This window comes from Takifugu rubripes, chromosome 15 (genome assembly GCF_901000725.2).
Source record: "Takifugu rubripes chromosome 15, fTakRub1.2, whole genome shotgun sequence".
Classification (NCBI taxonomy): Eukaryota; Metazoa; Chordata; class Actinopteri; order Tetraodontiformes; family Tetraodontidae; genus Takifugu; species Takifugu rubripes.
In genome coordinates, this window is record NC_042299.1 from 9,000,524 (window position 1) to 9,013,469 (window position 12,946).

The 12,946-nt window shown below is 49.5% G+C and overlaps 1 protein-coding gene across 1 annotated transcript; it reads left to right on the forward strand.

Annotated features, from left to right (window-relative positions):
• The first annotated feature begins 3,346 nt into the window (after window positions 1-3,346).
• Window positions 3,347-11,717, forward strand: shroom1 (shroom family member 1). The gene is made up of 9 exons (XM_029848686.1): window positions 3,347-5,814; window positions 5,861-5,959; window positions 6,046-6,223; window positions 6,320-6,381; window positions 6,732-7,358; window positions 7,541-8,086; window positions 8,431-8,536; window positions 8,721-8,993; window positions 9,773-11,717. The coding sequence occupies exons 1-9, from the start codon at window positions 3,347-3,349 to the stop codon at window positions 10,025-10,027; spliced, it is 4,614 nt and encodes a 1,537-aa protein (XP_029704546.1). The 3' UTR covers window positions 10,028-11,717.
• Window positions 11,718-12,946: the final 1,229 nt, after the last annotated feature.

Here is a 12,946-nt window from a genome sequence, read left to right on the forward strand (position 1 = left end):
GATTAAAATTCAACTAAACTCGGATACAACCAGGCTGCAGGTTTGTGTTGTATTAATGAGGAGGAATTCCAGCAATATCCAGCTGAACTCTCCAAAGATCAGATTGCGCCCCTGCAGGGGGTCCTTATTACAAAATCCTCTCAAAAGCCTCTGGAAAGTAATAAAAAGTTTATCATTTGCAGAGGCATGTGTTCATCGTTTTCAAGGGGGGAAATGCTGCTGGTTAATGTTTGCCCCGTGAAGAATAGCGTTTGCTTAACGGTTAGATTTTTAATTAGTGGAGCGTGACGTTCACGGAATTTAATCGACGCGTTTTGGGTGCAGCTGCGCCAGGAGGAAATTTGCCGCGTTGCATTTACAGCCGTCAAACATCAGTCGGCTCCTATCAAACTAGTTACAGTCAGCATTAAATTCACCGCATACTGTCGAGCAGTGAGGCCAGAGGGCACGGCCGGCTCCTCCAGAGCATCAGAGGTCTCTTGGTTGCTTTGATGCTGGATCGTTCCTTGATCGATTGGTGGCTGTTCTGAAAAGATATTGATCTTGATGTCGGCCTTCATATTTATCAGCCTTCGCCCCGTGTTTGCTGCCTCATTCACCTGTTTGATTTGTGCTGGCGCTTTAACTACAAGAGAAACTAATAGAGAAGCGTCTGTATCCTTTTTTACACACTACAACAGAGCTTCAGATCCAACGGAGAACAACTGTGGGCCCTTGTGAACGCCAGATCGGGACATTTAAATGCTTTTAAGACTAATGTTCCTAGTTGCTGAGACTGAGATGTTATAAATGAGATAGAAAAGGGTGAAATAAGGGTGATGGGGGGGGGGGGGGGGGGGTCGAGGTCATCCGTTCACCAACATGCCCCACCGCTGCTGCCTCCTCCCCTCCTCTGTCCTCTCTCCTGCCTTGGCTAGTCTCCATGTGCAGGGCTCAGGGCCTTGAGAATGAATGGCGCCCAGGCTCTGCTCGGTCTTTGAAGCCAGCCAGGAATGCGAGGCCTCTTTTCTCTCTCTCTCGCTCTCCCTCTCCCTCGTTGTTCAGCAGTAGCTGCAGCATGCAGCAGTGAAATATTCCCTCTGCTGCTCTCATTGTGCATCTGAGAGCTGGACGTCATCGGCCGGCCAATCAGTGGCTCCCACTGGGCAGACGCAGGTCTTGGTGGGGGGAGAAAGGACTGGATAGAAGTCTTCCTTCTAATATCTGACTCTCCTGGTTACTTGGTTCAGTTTGGCTTTAGAGGAAGGACAATGTTCTACTGGAAACAAAGGATGGGGCTCATTCAGCCGTTACTTTAAGTTTGTTTTTGCTCAGATTTAAATCAGGACATCTGGAAGCTTGGATGAAAAGTTTTGGGTGAGTTTATCTGATTTTTGTTTCACTAACTCTGCTTAAGTTAACTTGCTCGCCTGGATTCTGGAATCAAACCTGTCGATTCATTGACGGTTTCCCAGGAACTTGCAGCTATTGATCCGCGTTGTGTTCCACTTTCCTGATGCCATTGTTCATTTCTTGTCGCTCCTCTTGTTGTTGTGGTTTGCGTGTGAGGGTATTTGTCTGGGCCGGCCGCTCTCCGCCTCACCCTCCCTCCCTCTCTCCCTCCTCTCTGCGCATTTTGTCACTGCCTGTCCCCTCCATCACTTCCACTTGAGCGCTCCCCTGTTTGGGAGCCTCAGTCTGTTCACAGAGGGAAGAGCAGCGCTGGAAACCACACACGGATCAGAAGGCCCTTCATAAACGCACAGAATCCTCCTCAGTACTGTAGTTTGAAAGGCTCTTGGGAGGTTGGCTTTGTGTTTATGCTAAATGACCACCTACGATCATCTTTGCTGCAGATTTTTCATGGCGGCCAAATGAAGTTGCTGCTCCATATCAGTTGGTCGGGGTGGGACAGGGTTTTTGTGCCTCCTGCAATTGACTGGCTGGTTTTTCATTGTTTTATGGCCAACGTTGACTTTTTGAGCATGTCTGACAGGGATTTAGCTTCAAGGGTAATAAGGGTCCCTGTCCTGGTAAGATGTGACAAGTACAGTTGAAGTTTGGCCTAAAATTAGGACTTGTTATAACAGAAATGTTATAAAGCAGTTATTCAGGGTCCCTGATGTGATAGCAGTAAAAGCAGGAATACAGAAACATCATTATGGGACACAGTGGTGTATTACAGAACATTATGCTTCTGTCACATGCCTAATCCTCTAAGATTTCTGGACTTCCATATGGAATTCCTGGCATTTTTTCCCTGTGTACACTGCAACGTGCACCACCAACCTGAGGGCCTTTAATTAGTGGGCTCGTTGATGCAAAAAGGCAGACGGGATCCTGTAGCGGGTGATTAAATGCAATGACCTACAAAACCAGTAAACTGTCGTCGCGAGGCATCGAAGTTGTTAAATTCCACTTTGCGGAGAAAATCACTGCCGTTTACAGTCATTTACCTCAAATTACTTTTAATCAAGCTGATAATTTAACTAGAGATGAAAGGATTGGGTGCCCCCCCACCACCCCACCCCAATTTAATTAACTGGTCCCTGTGTCTGACAGGAAATATTCTTCTCTCCTAGAGATTTCCTTGCGGTTTAGACAGGATGAGTACAAATTGTGCTTCCACATATTTAACTTAACGGCTGAAATGTGCCTCCACCTTCACACTGTTTAGATAAAGACTCCGGTGCATATTTGTATTTACAGATTATAAGATCAAGAAGTATTTCTGACAAGAACAATTTGACCTAGAAATACTTTATGGCGTGACTTTTAAAAAATTTCTGACAGGAATGTCTTTGTCAGGATTGATATTTCTTTACGAAGCACAGGAGAGGTTTGAGTTTTTTTTCTTTTTTTTGAGGTTAAGGCATGAGCTGAGCGCCTCATTAACTTAACAAACCTGCCAATTTGTCTGTATGACTCAGACGTGTTTGTGTTGAAGCGACGTGCCATTTTGAGGGACTCAAAACAACCGCGCAATGTGATATTTGTTCACCGCCACGTTAAAGTAAATGTCTGGGCCCCTGGTTAATGTGCAGTCTTCTTCACAGACGGCGTTTAGCCACAGATCTGTAATTGATGCAGGACTCCAGAGAAGATTTCAGACTGATTTAAGCCGTCTCTGCTGTGTTTATGCTTTCTCCCTCAGGAGCAAGTGAGCAAGAGGCCTGGTGAAGTCCAAAAAGGAAGCAGGAAAATGACCTAAATAGGAACAAGAACTCTGGACCAGTTGATGTGAATTTCCCGTTTCAGTCATAAGGAAGCCCCATGCAGCTGCACACGGACACATTTGACACATTTGCGGACCTTTTCCTTCCCGTCCTAGTCCTTCATGGATTCCTACAGCTTTCAATTTGAAAGAATGAGCAACGTGGACCTGCATCCTCTGAGCCTGCCCGTCAGCCGGCTCTCCCCAGCCAAGTCCAGCAGCAGCATTGCCGAGCAGTTTGCCCACCACCGACACGGCAAAGGAGATTCTGCCTACAGTTCCTTCTCCGGTGGGTCCACTGCCCAAGACTACCCTTCTCCTTTCCTTCCGGATGACCTACAGTCAAATTCTTTCGGTCATTATGCTGATTTCAAGTATGTAAAAGCCGTTTACCACCCAGCTCGGGCTCTACAGACTGACACAAGAACCATGGACCAGCTCTGTCGCTCTGTGGAAGCCATCTCACAGCAGTATCGCAACAATACCAACATTAAGGCAAACCATGATAACAACAACCCCAGCGACCCTGTCCACTCCAACAACAATGCGATATCTAAACAAGAGGTTCCTCAAGCCCAAAGCCCTTGTCCTAGCATTCTACGCCCTCCACCCATCCCGGCACGCATGGATAGTTTCATAACTACGAAAAACTTGGAAAACACCAGGGTTCACCGTCACAGCGCCGAGATTCAACCCCAGCAGCCTCCACAACAGCCTAGACCCCACAGCCAACTCCAGTCACAGGCGTATGGCCTAAACGCTCCCAGACCAGTGAGAGTTCTGTCCGATACAGGAGATTTAGGTCCATACTCTGAGCCGGTGTACTCCGTTTGGAGAGGCTCTCAACAGCAGTTGCCACAGGTGCAGCCATCAAACTACCACACAAGATTCGCATCAAACCCAGAGTATCTTTTCATCACGGATAACAAAGCTCTCGCTGACCAGCGAAATTCAACGATCGTCTCAAGGCGAACGCCATCTCAAGGCAAAAGCCAGCTGCAGGAGCACAGGAATCCATCGGGTCACAGTGAAGGTAACGGGGACCATCACAGCAAATACAATGGAAGCGATAACCAATCTGAAAGTCAGCGTAAAAGAGCATACTCGGTTAACGACTGGCTGGGCTCGGACACACAACGGCTGTCCAGCCCCTGGACCACTGGCGTCATCAACAGCAGCATCCAGCACAAGGGTCAGTTCTACTTTGTGACGGGAGTGTGTAGAGCCCAGTCGGCCTCGTCGTGTGGCTCCGACGCTGGAAGCAAACGGCCGCCTCTTCCCGAGACGTACCAGCTCAGAGAGAAGGAACGGTGTCACAGCACGCTTGAAGGCTTGTTCAGGCCTCTCCAGCAGAGCTCCCGCTCCTCCAGCGGTACCATTCAGGACGAGGTTTTCACTTCTCTATCCCAGGATCAGGACTTGTCAGCGTGGAACCAGGATCAGGAGAACCGTCGGTTATCCTCAAACTCCATACAGTCCACCCAAAGCTTCGACACGTTAGAGGAAATCAACAGTCGCAATCACGAAATGGGCCGTCACACTTCCAGCAACCCTGTATTTTACTGTGGCCCTGACAGAAACCACCCGCCGCAGTCGGCATCACAAACAGAGCAGCTCCCGTCTCACGTTAGTAATGAGCAGGTCTACCAGCACAAGAAGGTGGACCAGGCTAAGAAAGGGACGAGGCAGCCCCTGGGGGACATCGGCAGTGAAAAGATAAACAAAGAAACAACCCCGCTTCTTTACCATCTGACTGGAGCCAGCAGAGCAGCATTACAGCCCAAAAAGAAATCCAATTCTAGCATTCAGGGTAAGGAAATAAATCTTAGAACAGGTCACGACAGGTCAGCAGTGGACGAAGAGAGACCTCTCAAAACAGAAGCAGACAAGAACAGCGGTGCAGAAATATCGGCCTGTAATACTCTGGATGACTCCTTTAAAAAGTATTACAAAGAGAAGCTAAAGGATGCCCAGTCGAAAGTCTTAAGAGCGACATCATTCAAGCGGAGGGACCTGCAGCTCTCTTGGCCACACCGTATCAGACCGAAGCCTGAGATGAAGCCGCCGGTGCTCCACGCCTTCTCTTCATCGCAGGACTCTGAGACCTCCACAGAAACGCTCACCCCCTCTCTGACCTCCGAGGAGACGGAGACGGGAAGCATTAAAGAAGATGTAAAGGAAGGTAAGGAGATGAACGAAGAGCCCAAGGACGTAAACTGGTGCTCTGTTACCGTGGCCCAGCCCCAGGCGATACGCATGAGAGGCAAGAAGAGACTGACGCCAGAGCAGAAGAAGATGTGCTACTCTGAACCAGAGAAGCTCAACCACCTCGGCGGGGCCCCCTTCCACTCTTCTTGTCGCTCCTTTGGAAATGAAAGTGAAAATGTGTTTGCAGCTGAGGGTGAGGACCAAAGATGCGCGCAGCAAGGAGAGCCCGGACTGGTCGCAGCACGGCGGAAGCTGTTCGAGACTAGAGACCAGGCCTTCTCAGTCCCGGCGGCTGCAAAGTTCAGCCTGAAGCACCTGCAGCATAAAGCCCTGGTGGAATACATGGAGCGGAAGACCGGCCACAAGCTCCCGGAGCCACAAGAGCCGGGGCCTCTGGTACCACACGCCTCAAGGCACAGACATTCCCTCGGGGAAAAAACCGTTTGACTGGGGTTCCAGGCCTCTGTCGGGAAGCCAGGATGGTAAAAACTCCAAGAAAAAACTTCACAGGCCACACTCTGCAGGCCGCATCCTGGATTCATCTACGAGTTCCGTCAGGTACTGCCAAAAATGAAGGCAAAGCCACACCAACGGCGCGTCTCTTTAACGTGAACCAATCATTCTTTTGTATTCCAATCCCTCAGGTATCTCCAGTTCTTCTCAGCTCAGTCTTGTTCTGGCCAGCACGCTCTCCAAGCCAATCAGCCCCGATGGAGCAAAGGCCCATCTCAGGGCAAGTCTGCCTCAGTGGAGAGTCTGTTGGACCAGATAGAACCATGTTTCCTTAGGAACAGGTCTGCATCCACACCACACACATTAGAGGTGGGTTGGTTCACACAGACACAATACAAACAATATTCCAAGCAATATAAAGTGAGGGTGTACTGAATCATGAGCTGTCTTTGGCTGTTTTTGCAGAATCTGGAGGCCTGTGACAACGAGGAAGCTTTCCTAGCAGTTAAACCTGTGGAACCCACCAGGTTTGTACCAACTCAGCAAACAAACTAGGACTTTGTTATTGGTTTTAGGCCAGGAGAGTTTTAGGTCAGGATTTTTGTGCTGTGGCATTCACGTGCTCCAGAAATCCGGCACGCCTCTTCAAATACATATCCAGGGAATGTGCAAAAGTCATTTTCTGACCCATTTTTGAAAGGCCTGTTTTTCCCAAAGTGCGGGGTAATTAATAAAAATGAGCTGCTCCTCTTGGATCAGGTTTCCACTTGTATTTGCTTTTAAAACGACCTGCGACCTTTTGTCCCAAAAGAATTGTGCTTTGTGTTAAATCCAGTGTGCTGTGTTGCATATTTGACATCCTTCTTGTTTACCTCAGTCCCCAGAAGAATTCCACCGAGGACTCGTTGAAAAAGGCTGTGGCCGAAGGGCGGCAGCGTGCCCGTGCGGCTGCACAAAGGGGGAAGTCCATGGAAGAGCTCGGAACGTCGAAAATCACGAGGCTGCCGCCGATCAGTAAAAGTTCCGAACAGCTGGACACACTCGGATCTCTGACTGGGCCGGTCGGATTCAACGGAGAAAAGAGGAACGTGTCGGCCTTTCCCGACGCCAGACAAGCCCAGGGACAGGAGAGAGACACGAGGCCAGGCTACGGAACACAGCAGTCAGCAGAACCAGAGAGCGTTCGGGTCACTCAGGGTCAAACACCAAACCAAACCCAGAGAAGGTCTTCGTTAAAAAACCACTCGGACCCAGAGGAGGAGCCCTCTGCAGTAATGAGGAACTCCAGCAGGTCCACCTCCCCCACCTCGCCCTCATCTTGCAGGGTCCGGGGTCTCTCCGGACCTCACCGCCCCGTTTCAAATACACCCACGTCCAGTAGACCACCGAGTGAGTCTAACCCTCCCTCCCCAAGAGGCCTGGAGAGCAGTGAGTGTGAGAGCGAATCCGCCTCGCCATCCCCCACCCAGACGAGACCACCCATTGAGAGCAGGTCCATTTCAAGGTGAGATAACGGCCCCGAACCAAACCAGAGCAGAGTTTGTTTCCATTCTACAATAATTGCCCTCATTTAGCAGGCTGCAACTTGTTGACAGTGATTTATTTATCGTGGCCATTCATGCGGCTCAGTAATCAAGTGTTTGTGACACTTTGTGTGACTTATAACCTTTATTTAATTTGCCTTAGACCCAAAACGTCTCCATCTATGGCTCGATCCGAGGAAGAGCCAAGGGATGATTGGCACCATGAAGTCTCGCTCAGCTGCGGGGTCACCACAGATCCTTGGCTGTGGAATCCCCCTCCAGAAGAGCCCTCCCCGACGTCCGACAGCGTTTTTGACGATGGCGCCACCCCCGCGACGGCTGGGACACCCCCGGAGAAAGCCTCCGCTTCTCCCAGCACCTCCGTCTGTGACGGAGACGCCGGCGAGCAGTTGGAAGATGAGGAAAACTCATCTTCCGGAGACGAGGAGGCCGACGAAAGGCGGGAGACGGAGGAGAGGGGAACACCAGGGGGAGAGACGGAAGGTGCGCAGGAGCCCGCGGGTCGACCGCAGTGGGAGGAGCTTGTGGAAGCCGTGGTCGCGGCCGACCCGTCTCTGTCCAGAGTGATGTACCCGCTGGCCAATCGGAAGACGGCGTTGATGCTGATGGAGCAGCTGCTGTCGGAGGACACCCTGCTGATGGAGGAGCACTACAAGAAGAAGCAAGAGCTGCAGGGAGCTCCGGAAAGGTAGGTTTTCAAATCCAGCAGTGTTGCTGTTGTAAAGCTTTCCAAGGAAACCTGATATCGGGTCTTTCTGGCCAAAGAAGTAACCCCCAAAGGTGCTGTGTTTCCTTTTGTTATGTCACACATGAACACACCTGACATTCTCATTCCCTCCTACACAGGCTCATATTCCAGCTCTAAGAACTCTTCGCATTAAGAGACGGGAGCATTAATCCCATATTTTGACACGTGTGAATATCCTGAAGGTTGTCAGGAGGTGAAACAAACAAGCCGGAACGCCCCGCCGCTCCGTAACCTCATTAACAAGTAAACAAGTTTGACACGATTCCTGTTTTTTTTCCCCCCAGCGTCGAAAATGCCAAAGCCTCTGACCAAGCCCCTCTCCCCGTCCCCGATCCACCTGCGCCCGAGCTTCCGAACCTGGGGAGCAAAGCCGACATCGCTGAGACGAAGGTGAGCGTCGATCTCACAACACGAATGACGACTAGATTAAACTAGTCTAAACAGCCCGGTTGGACCTGCCGGCAGGGAAAGAACAGTGGGGGTTTTGGCTCATGATGTCCCATCATCCTCTTGTGTGTCTCACTCCTGCTTCTCCTCCCCTTGTAAACTCAAGTTGATGTTCTTAAACCAACAGCGTCTTTTAGTGTCTCACATCGAGGAGCACCTCCGCTCCCTGGAAGAGATGCGCGTCCCCCTCCAGGCGGAGATGGAGCGCCACGCGGCCCACGGGGCGGCCCTGGAGCTGCTGGTCCGTGAGCACTGCCTCCCCGTTGAACTGGAGCGGTACAACCTGTTTATAGGCGACCTGGAGAGGGTGGTGAACCTGCTGCTGTGCCTCTCAGCCAGACTGGCCAGGGTCCAGAACGCCCTGAGCACCGTGGACCAGCACACTGACGCTGAGGAAAAGGTGAGAAATCAGAGGAGGATTGATGGTGATCAAAGGTCGCACCTGTGAATACGAGGTGATAAGAATCAACTGATATTCCGCCACCGTGTGCTCCACGTGTTCCGGTGCTGTTTGCGCTCTTGTCTTCTATCCTGAAGTTGTTTAAACACATCCTCCCAGCTGCCTTGGCTAATGCTCCTGGCTAAAGACGGTCACGAGCATTGGGCATGTGCGGCTGCTCCCATCGCCTCGGGAATACTCTGGATCTATTTACTTTAGAAGACCAAACACGCTACTGCACTCCAGGTTTCCCAGTCCAGGTTTTAGCTCATTAGCTTCATCTATAGAACATCATCAAGCTGGATTTAAATATTTGCAAACTGACGGGCTTAAGCCTCTGGATATCCTGTTGTGTTTCGGGCGTCAGTGGGCGTTTGTGTGCCTTCCCCTCCCAGATTAACATCCGACGAGGCTCCTCGTCAGCCCGAACATGTGCAGTCACCTAGCTGAACGTGCGGCCTCCTGCCGGAGGCTCATTTGTTTTGCTGTTATCAGCAACGCTGCTGTTGACACTGACTCACCGAAACTCCAGCCCGGTTTCGATGGCGTTTGTATCTACCCTGCCCTCTGTTGACACAAGGAAAGAGTGCAGCTCCTTGGAAAGTGATCGCAGAACTTTCACAGGCCGTTGTTGACATAAATAGGAATATTTCAGCACAAATCTTTCAGTGTCGGCATCAGAGATTCGAGAGGTTGATTCCTGTCTCAAAGTTTCTAATTAGGTCTCTGTCTCTCATCAGCAATCTCTGGACAGTCGCCACCGTCTGCTGTGCAAACAGAGAGAGGACGCCAAAGATCTGAAGGTCAACCTGGACCGGAGGGAGAACGTGGTCTCCACCTTCCTGTCCCGCCAGCTGTCGGCCGAGCAGCTGCAGGACTACCGGCGCTTCGTGCAGACCAAGGCCTCGCTGCTCATCCGGCAGAAGGACCTGGAGGAGAAGCAGAGGCTGGGAGAGGAGCAGCTGGAGGCCCTGAGCAGCAGCCTGAACTTGTGAGGGGCCCTGCAGGCTGAGCGGGAGGGGGGGGGGGAATCACAGAATATAACTCACTCGGCCGGTACCTCCGACACTTCGTCACGACACTGTTCTCCCCCCACAAGGACGGCAAACACCGACGAGACTTCCAGTCGGACATGAAGTCGGCTTCCAGGACTGAACTGCGTTTGCGTGCCTTTATTTTGATGTTGCCCTGAACTGGTTTCCAGGTGACCTGCAGGTTAAAGAGCAGTTCAGCCACTGTTCTCCACACGCTACAGTCCTCCAACTAGATCAACCTGTTTTTAAAGCTTTAAGATCGTATTTGTACCAGTGAGAAGAAGAGAAGTAACCTGGGAGGAAGACGTGACCCCAGCAACTTGTACAATAGCTGTAGGAGATTTTGGTGGTTTTTTTTTTTTTTAAACATGTTATTTTTTTAAATGTTTCCAATTGAGGCACTAAAAACCAAAAAAGGTGGGAAAAAAGCACTTTGAAATTCAACCTAAATGCACATTTCTTCAGAACGAATTTGTCTTCAGTTCAGTCTCAAGTCAAAGCCTTAATCCATCCTGTCGGAGCACAAGTTTGTCCTCCGGTGCAGTTTAAACGGGGAGGTAGCCGCGCACACTCGCTAGCCTGCAGCGTGACTTTCCAGCTCATTTCAAACTGCTGTCGTTAAGTCTTAATGATTTCATGCTGTTTTCCTACAGAGGATCCTGACCTCTGCAAATCAGATTATCCTGTAAATGGCTGTTTTCTCCCAGTTTGTGGTAGAGTGATACTTGAAATATTTTTTTTTTTAAGAGAGCAGACCATAATCTTTACTTCAGGTGTCTGTAACTTATTTTCGATCCTCTACCTCCGGTGTAGACACTGAGGTGTAGCCTTTAGAGTTATTTAACTTCTCTCAGCTGTCTCTTGGAGCCCCTTTAAAATGAATCGATCTCATTTTCAGAATTTCAAATTTTTGTTTTAAAAAACAAAAAAAACCCAACCTGCCTTTATGTTTCTGCCAGCGTTTTAGCACTCGTGTGATTTTTATGGAATCAACCAGAGGAATTGGCAGGCTGCTCGAAACATCCGAATCTGTGCAGCCTGCGCTCATACTTGAAATCATGAATTCAGCGTCTCTCTTTGCTCATTTCCAAACCCCCCCTCAGGAAACTCAACCGCTCGACTGGACTAAAAAAAATAAAATAAATAAAAAACTCTGGAAAACAAGCAGCTGACCCGAGCGGCCGAAACTGGAAACGGTGAAAGACATTTTGGTGTTTGGGGACAAACGGTTTCGCCCCCGTTGCCCCCATCTGTCAGATGTTCCTATGAAGGTTCGACCTGTTTTCCGTTGGCTAAACACGTGTGTGTTGATGTAAAAGTGGAGGGCGGCCGTTCAGGCGGGCAGGGCCTCGATCATCTGTATTTCTGTGGCAGACGGATGTTCAAACACCTTCTGGGTCATTTCTTCTGTCTGTCGATCGCAGGTGGTCGCAGGAAAGTGTCAGATGTAGAAAAAATTAGATTATAGCACCCTGAGAAGAGTTTATGACGCGAAACGTCGGCTTATTCCAGATCAGAAGCGTTTTTAAATATTTTTCTTTGGTATTTCACACTTGTTTGCTCTCGAGAGTTTGTGTTTGTGCCTGTTTGGAGTTGTAAATTCTGTGTTTCTAATATTGTGAATAAATTAATCTCCCTCTCCTTCCAGCGAACCTGTTTCTGGTGTAGAGAGATGACCTATTTTTCTTTATTTTACTGTAAAAACACGGCCTTTGCCTCATTTCTTCTACATTGCAGAGCTCTTCTCTGCCCCCTGGTGGCACAATCGGGACACCGCTAAAAACAAAAACCCCAAAAGAAACAAACGAATAACGTTATTAACGTTCTTTCTACCGACGGAAACAAACACAGAAATGGCTCCTGCTGCAGGCCTGGTGGGGGCCCTGTAGTACTGGAGGCCCCTGGCCTGGGGGCCCAGAAATAGCAGCGTAAACATGTGTTCCCAGTAGATAATTAAGGCCCTGTCCTCTGCAGGTCACATTGAGCCAGAGCTCCGCTCGGTTGGTGTCAGGCTCTAATTTGGCAGAAGACTCAGATGAGGGTCTTCAGCTGTTGTGGGGTTTAAAAAGGCACCAAATTGTTAGTTTCCTGTGATGAACCGGTTAAATTTGTGTACCGACCTCCACAGTCAAGTGGAGAGACACCGTCTCACACAGACGTCACTTCTAACAAATTCTAATAATATCCACAAAATGGTCGACGTGGAATTTCCAGTGATTATGATCTCGGAACACAGATGGAGCTGGTTTTATTTGGAGCCACACAGCTATTTCCCTTTCATTTCATAAACCAATAAAACTATGAGGAGCACCGGAACAATCTTTCGTAATAGATGTGATTTGAATTACTTGCTGGCATCTTAAGGCCGTTACTCCCTGTGGCCGCCAGGGGGAGGTCGAGTCGCTGTCTCTTGAATGTGCTCGCTTATTCTCATATCTATAAATATACATGAAATCGAAAGCCGTAAAATGCGCGAGTTGAGTTGAGCAGGAAGACTGTTTGCACGGTTTGGCTGCAGGTCGATGATTCAGTGATTGCTTGGATGAGTTGCCCCAGTGAGCGCAGCTCCCTGTGATCTTTGCACTCTCCTCCCACTGGAATTTTCAACACACCTTCATCATCTTTATGTCAATAACCAGCCTGCCAGAGCCTCGTTATCGAGCTGGAACAGCCAAACTGTATTTCCGATGCTATGATTTATCACCTGTACGGTAACTGCGTGTCCACATGCGTGTGTGCGTGTGCTCCAGTTATACCAGCATAAGCCCTGACACATGCATGGAATAAGTTTATGTGGGGTAAACATTCAACTGGTAGCTAATTATTATTTTCCGCTGCATTTCACGGCAGGCTTTAAAAAAAAAATCACAAAAGTAGTAA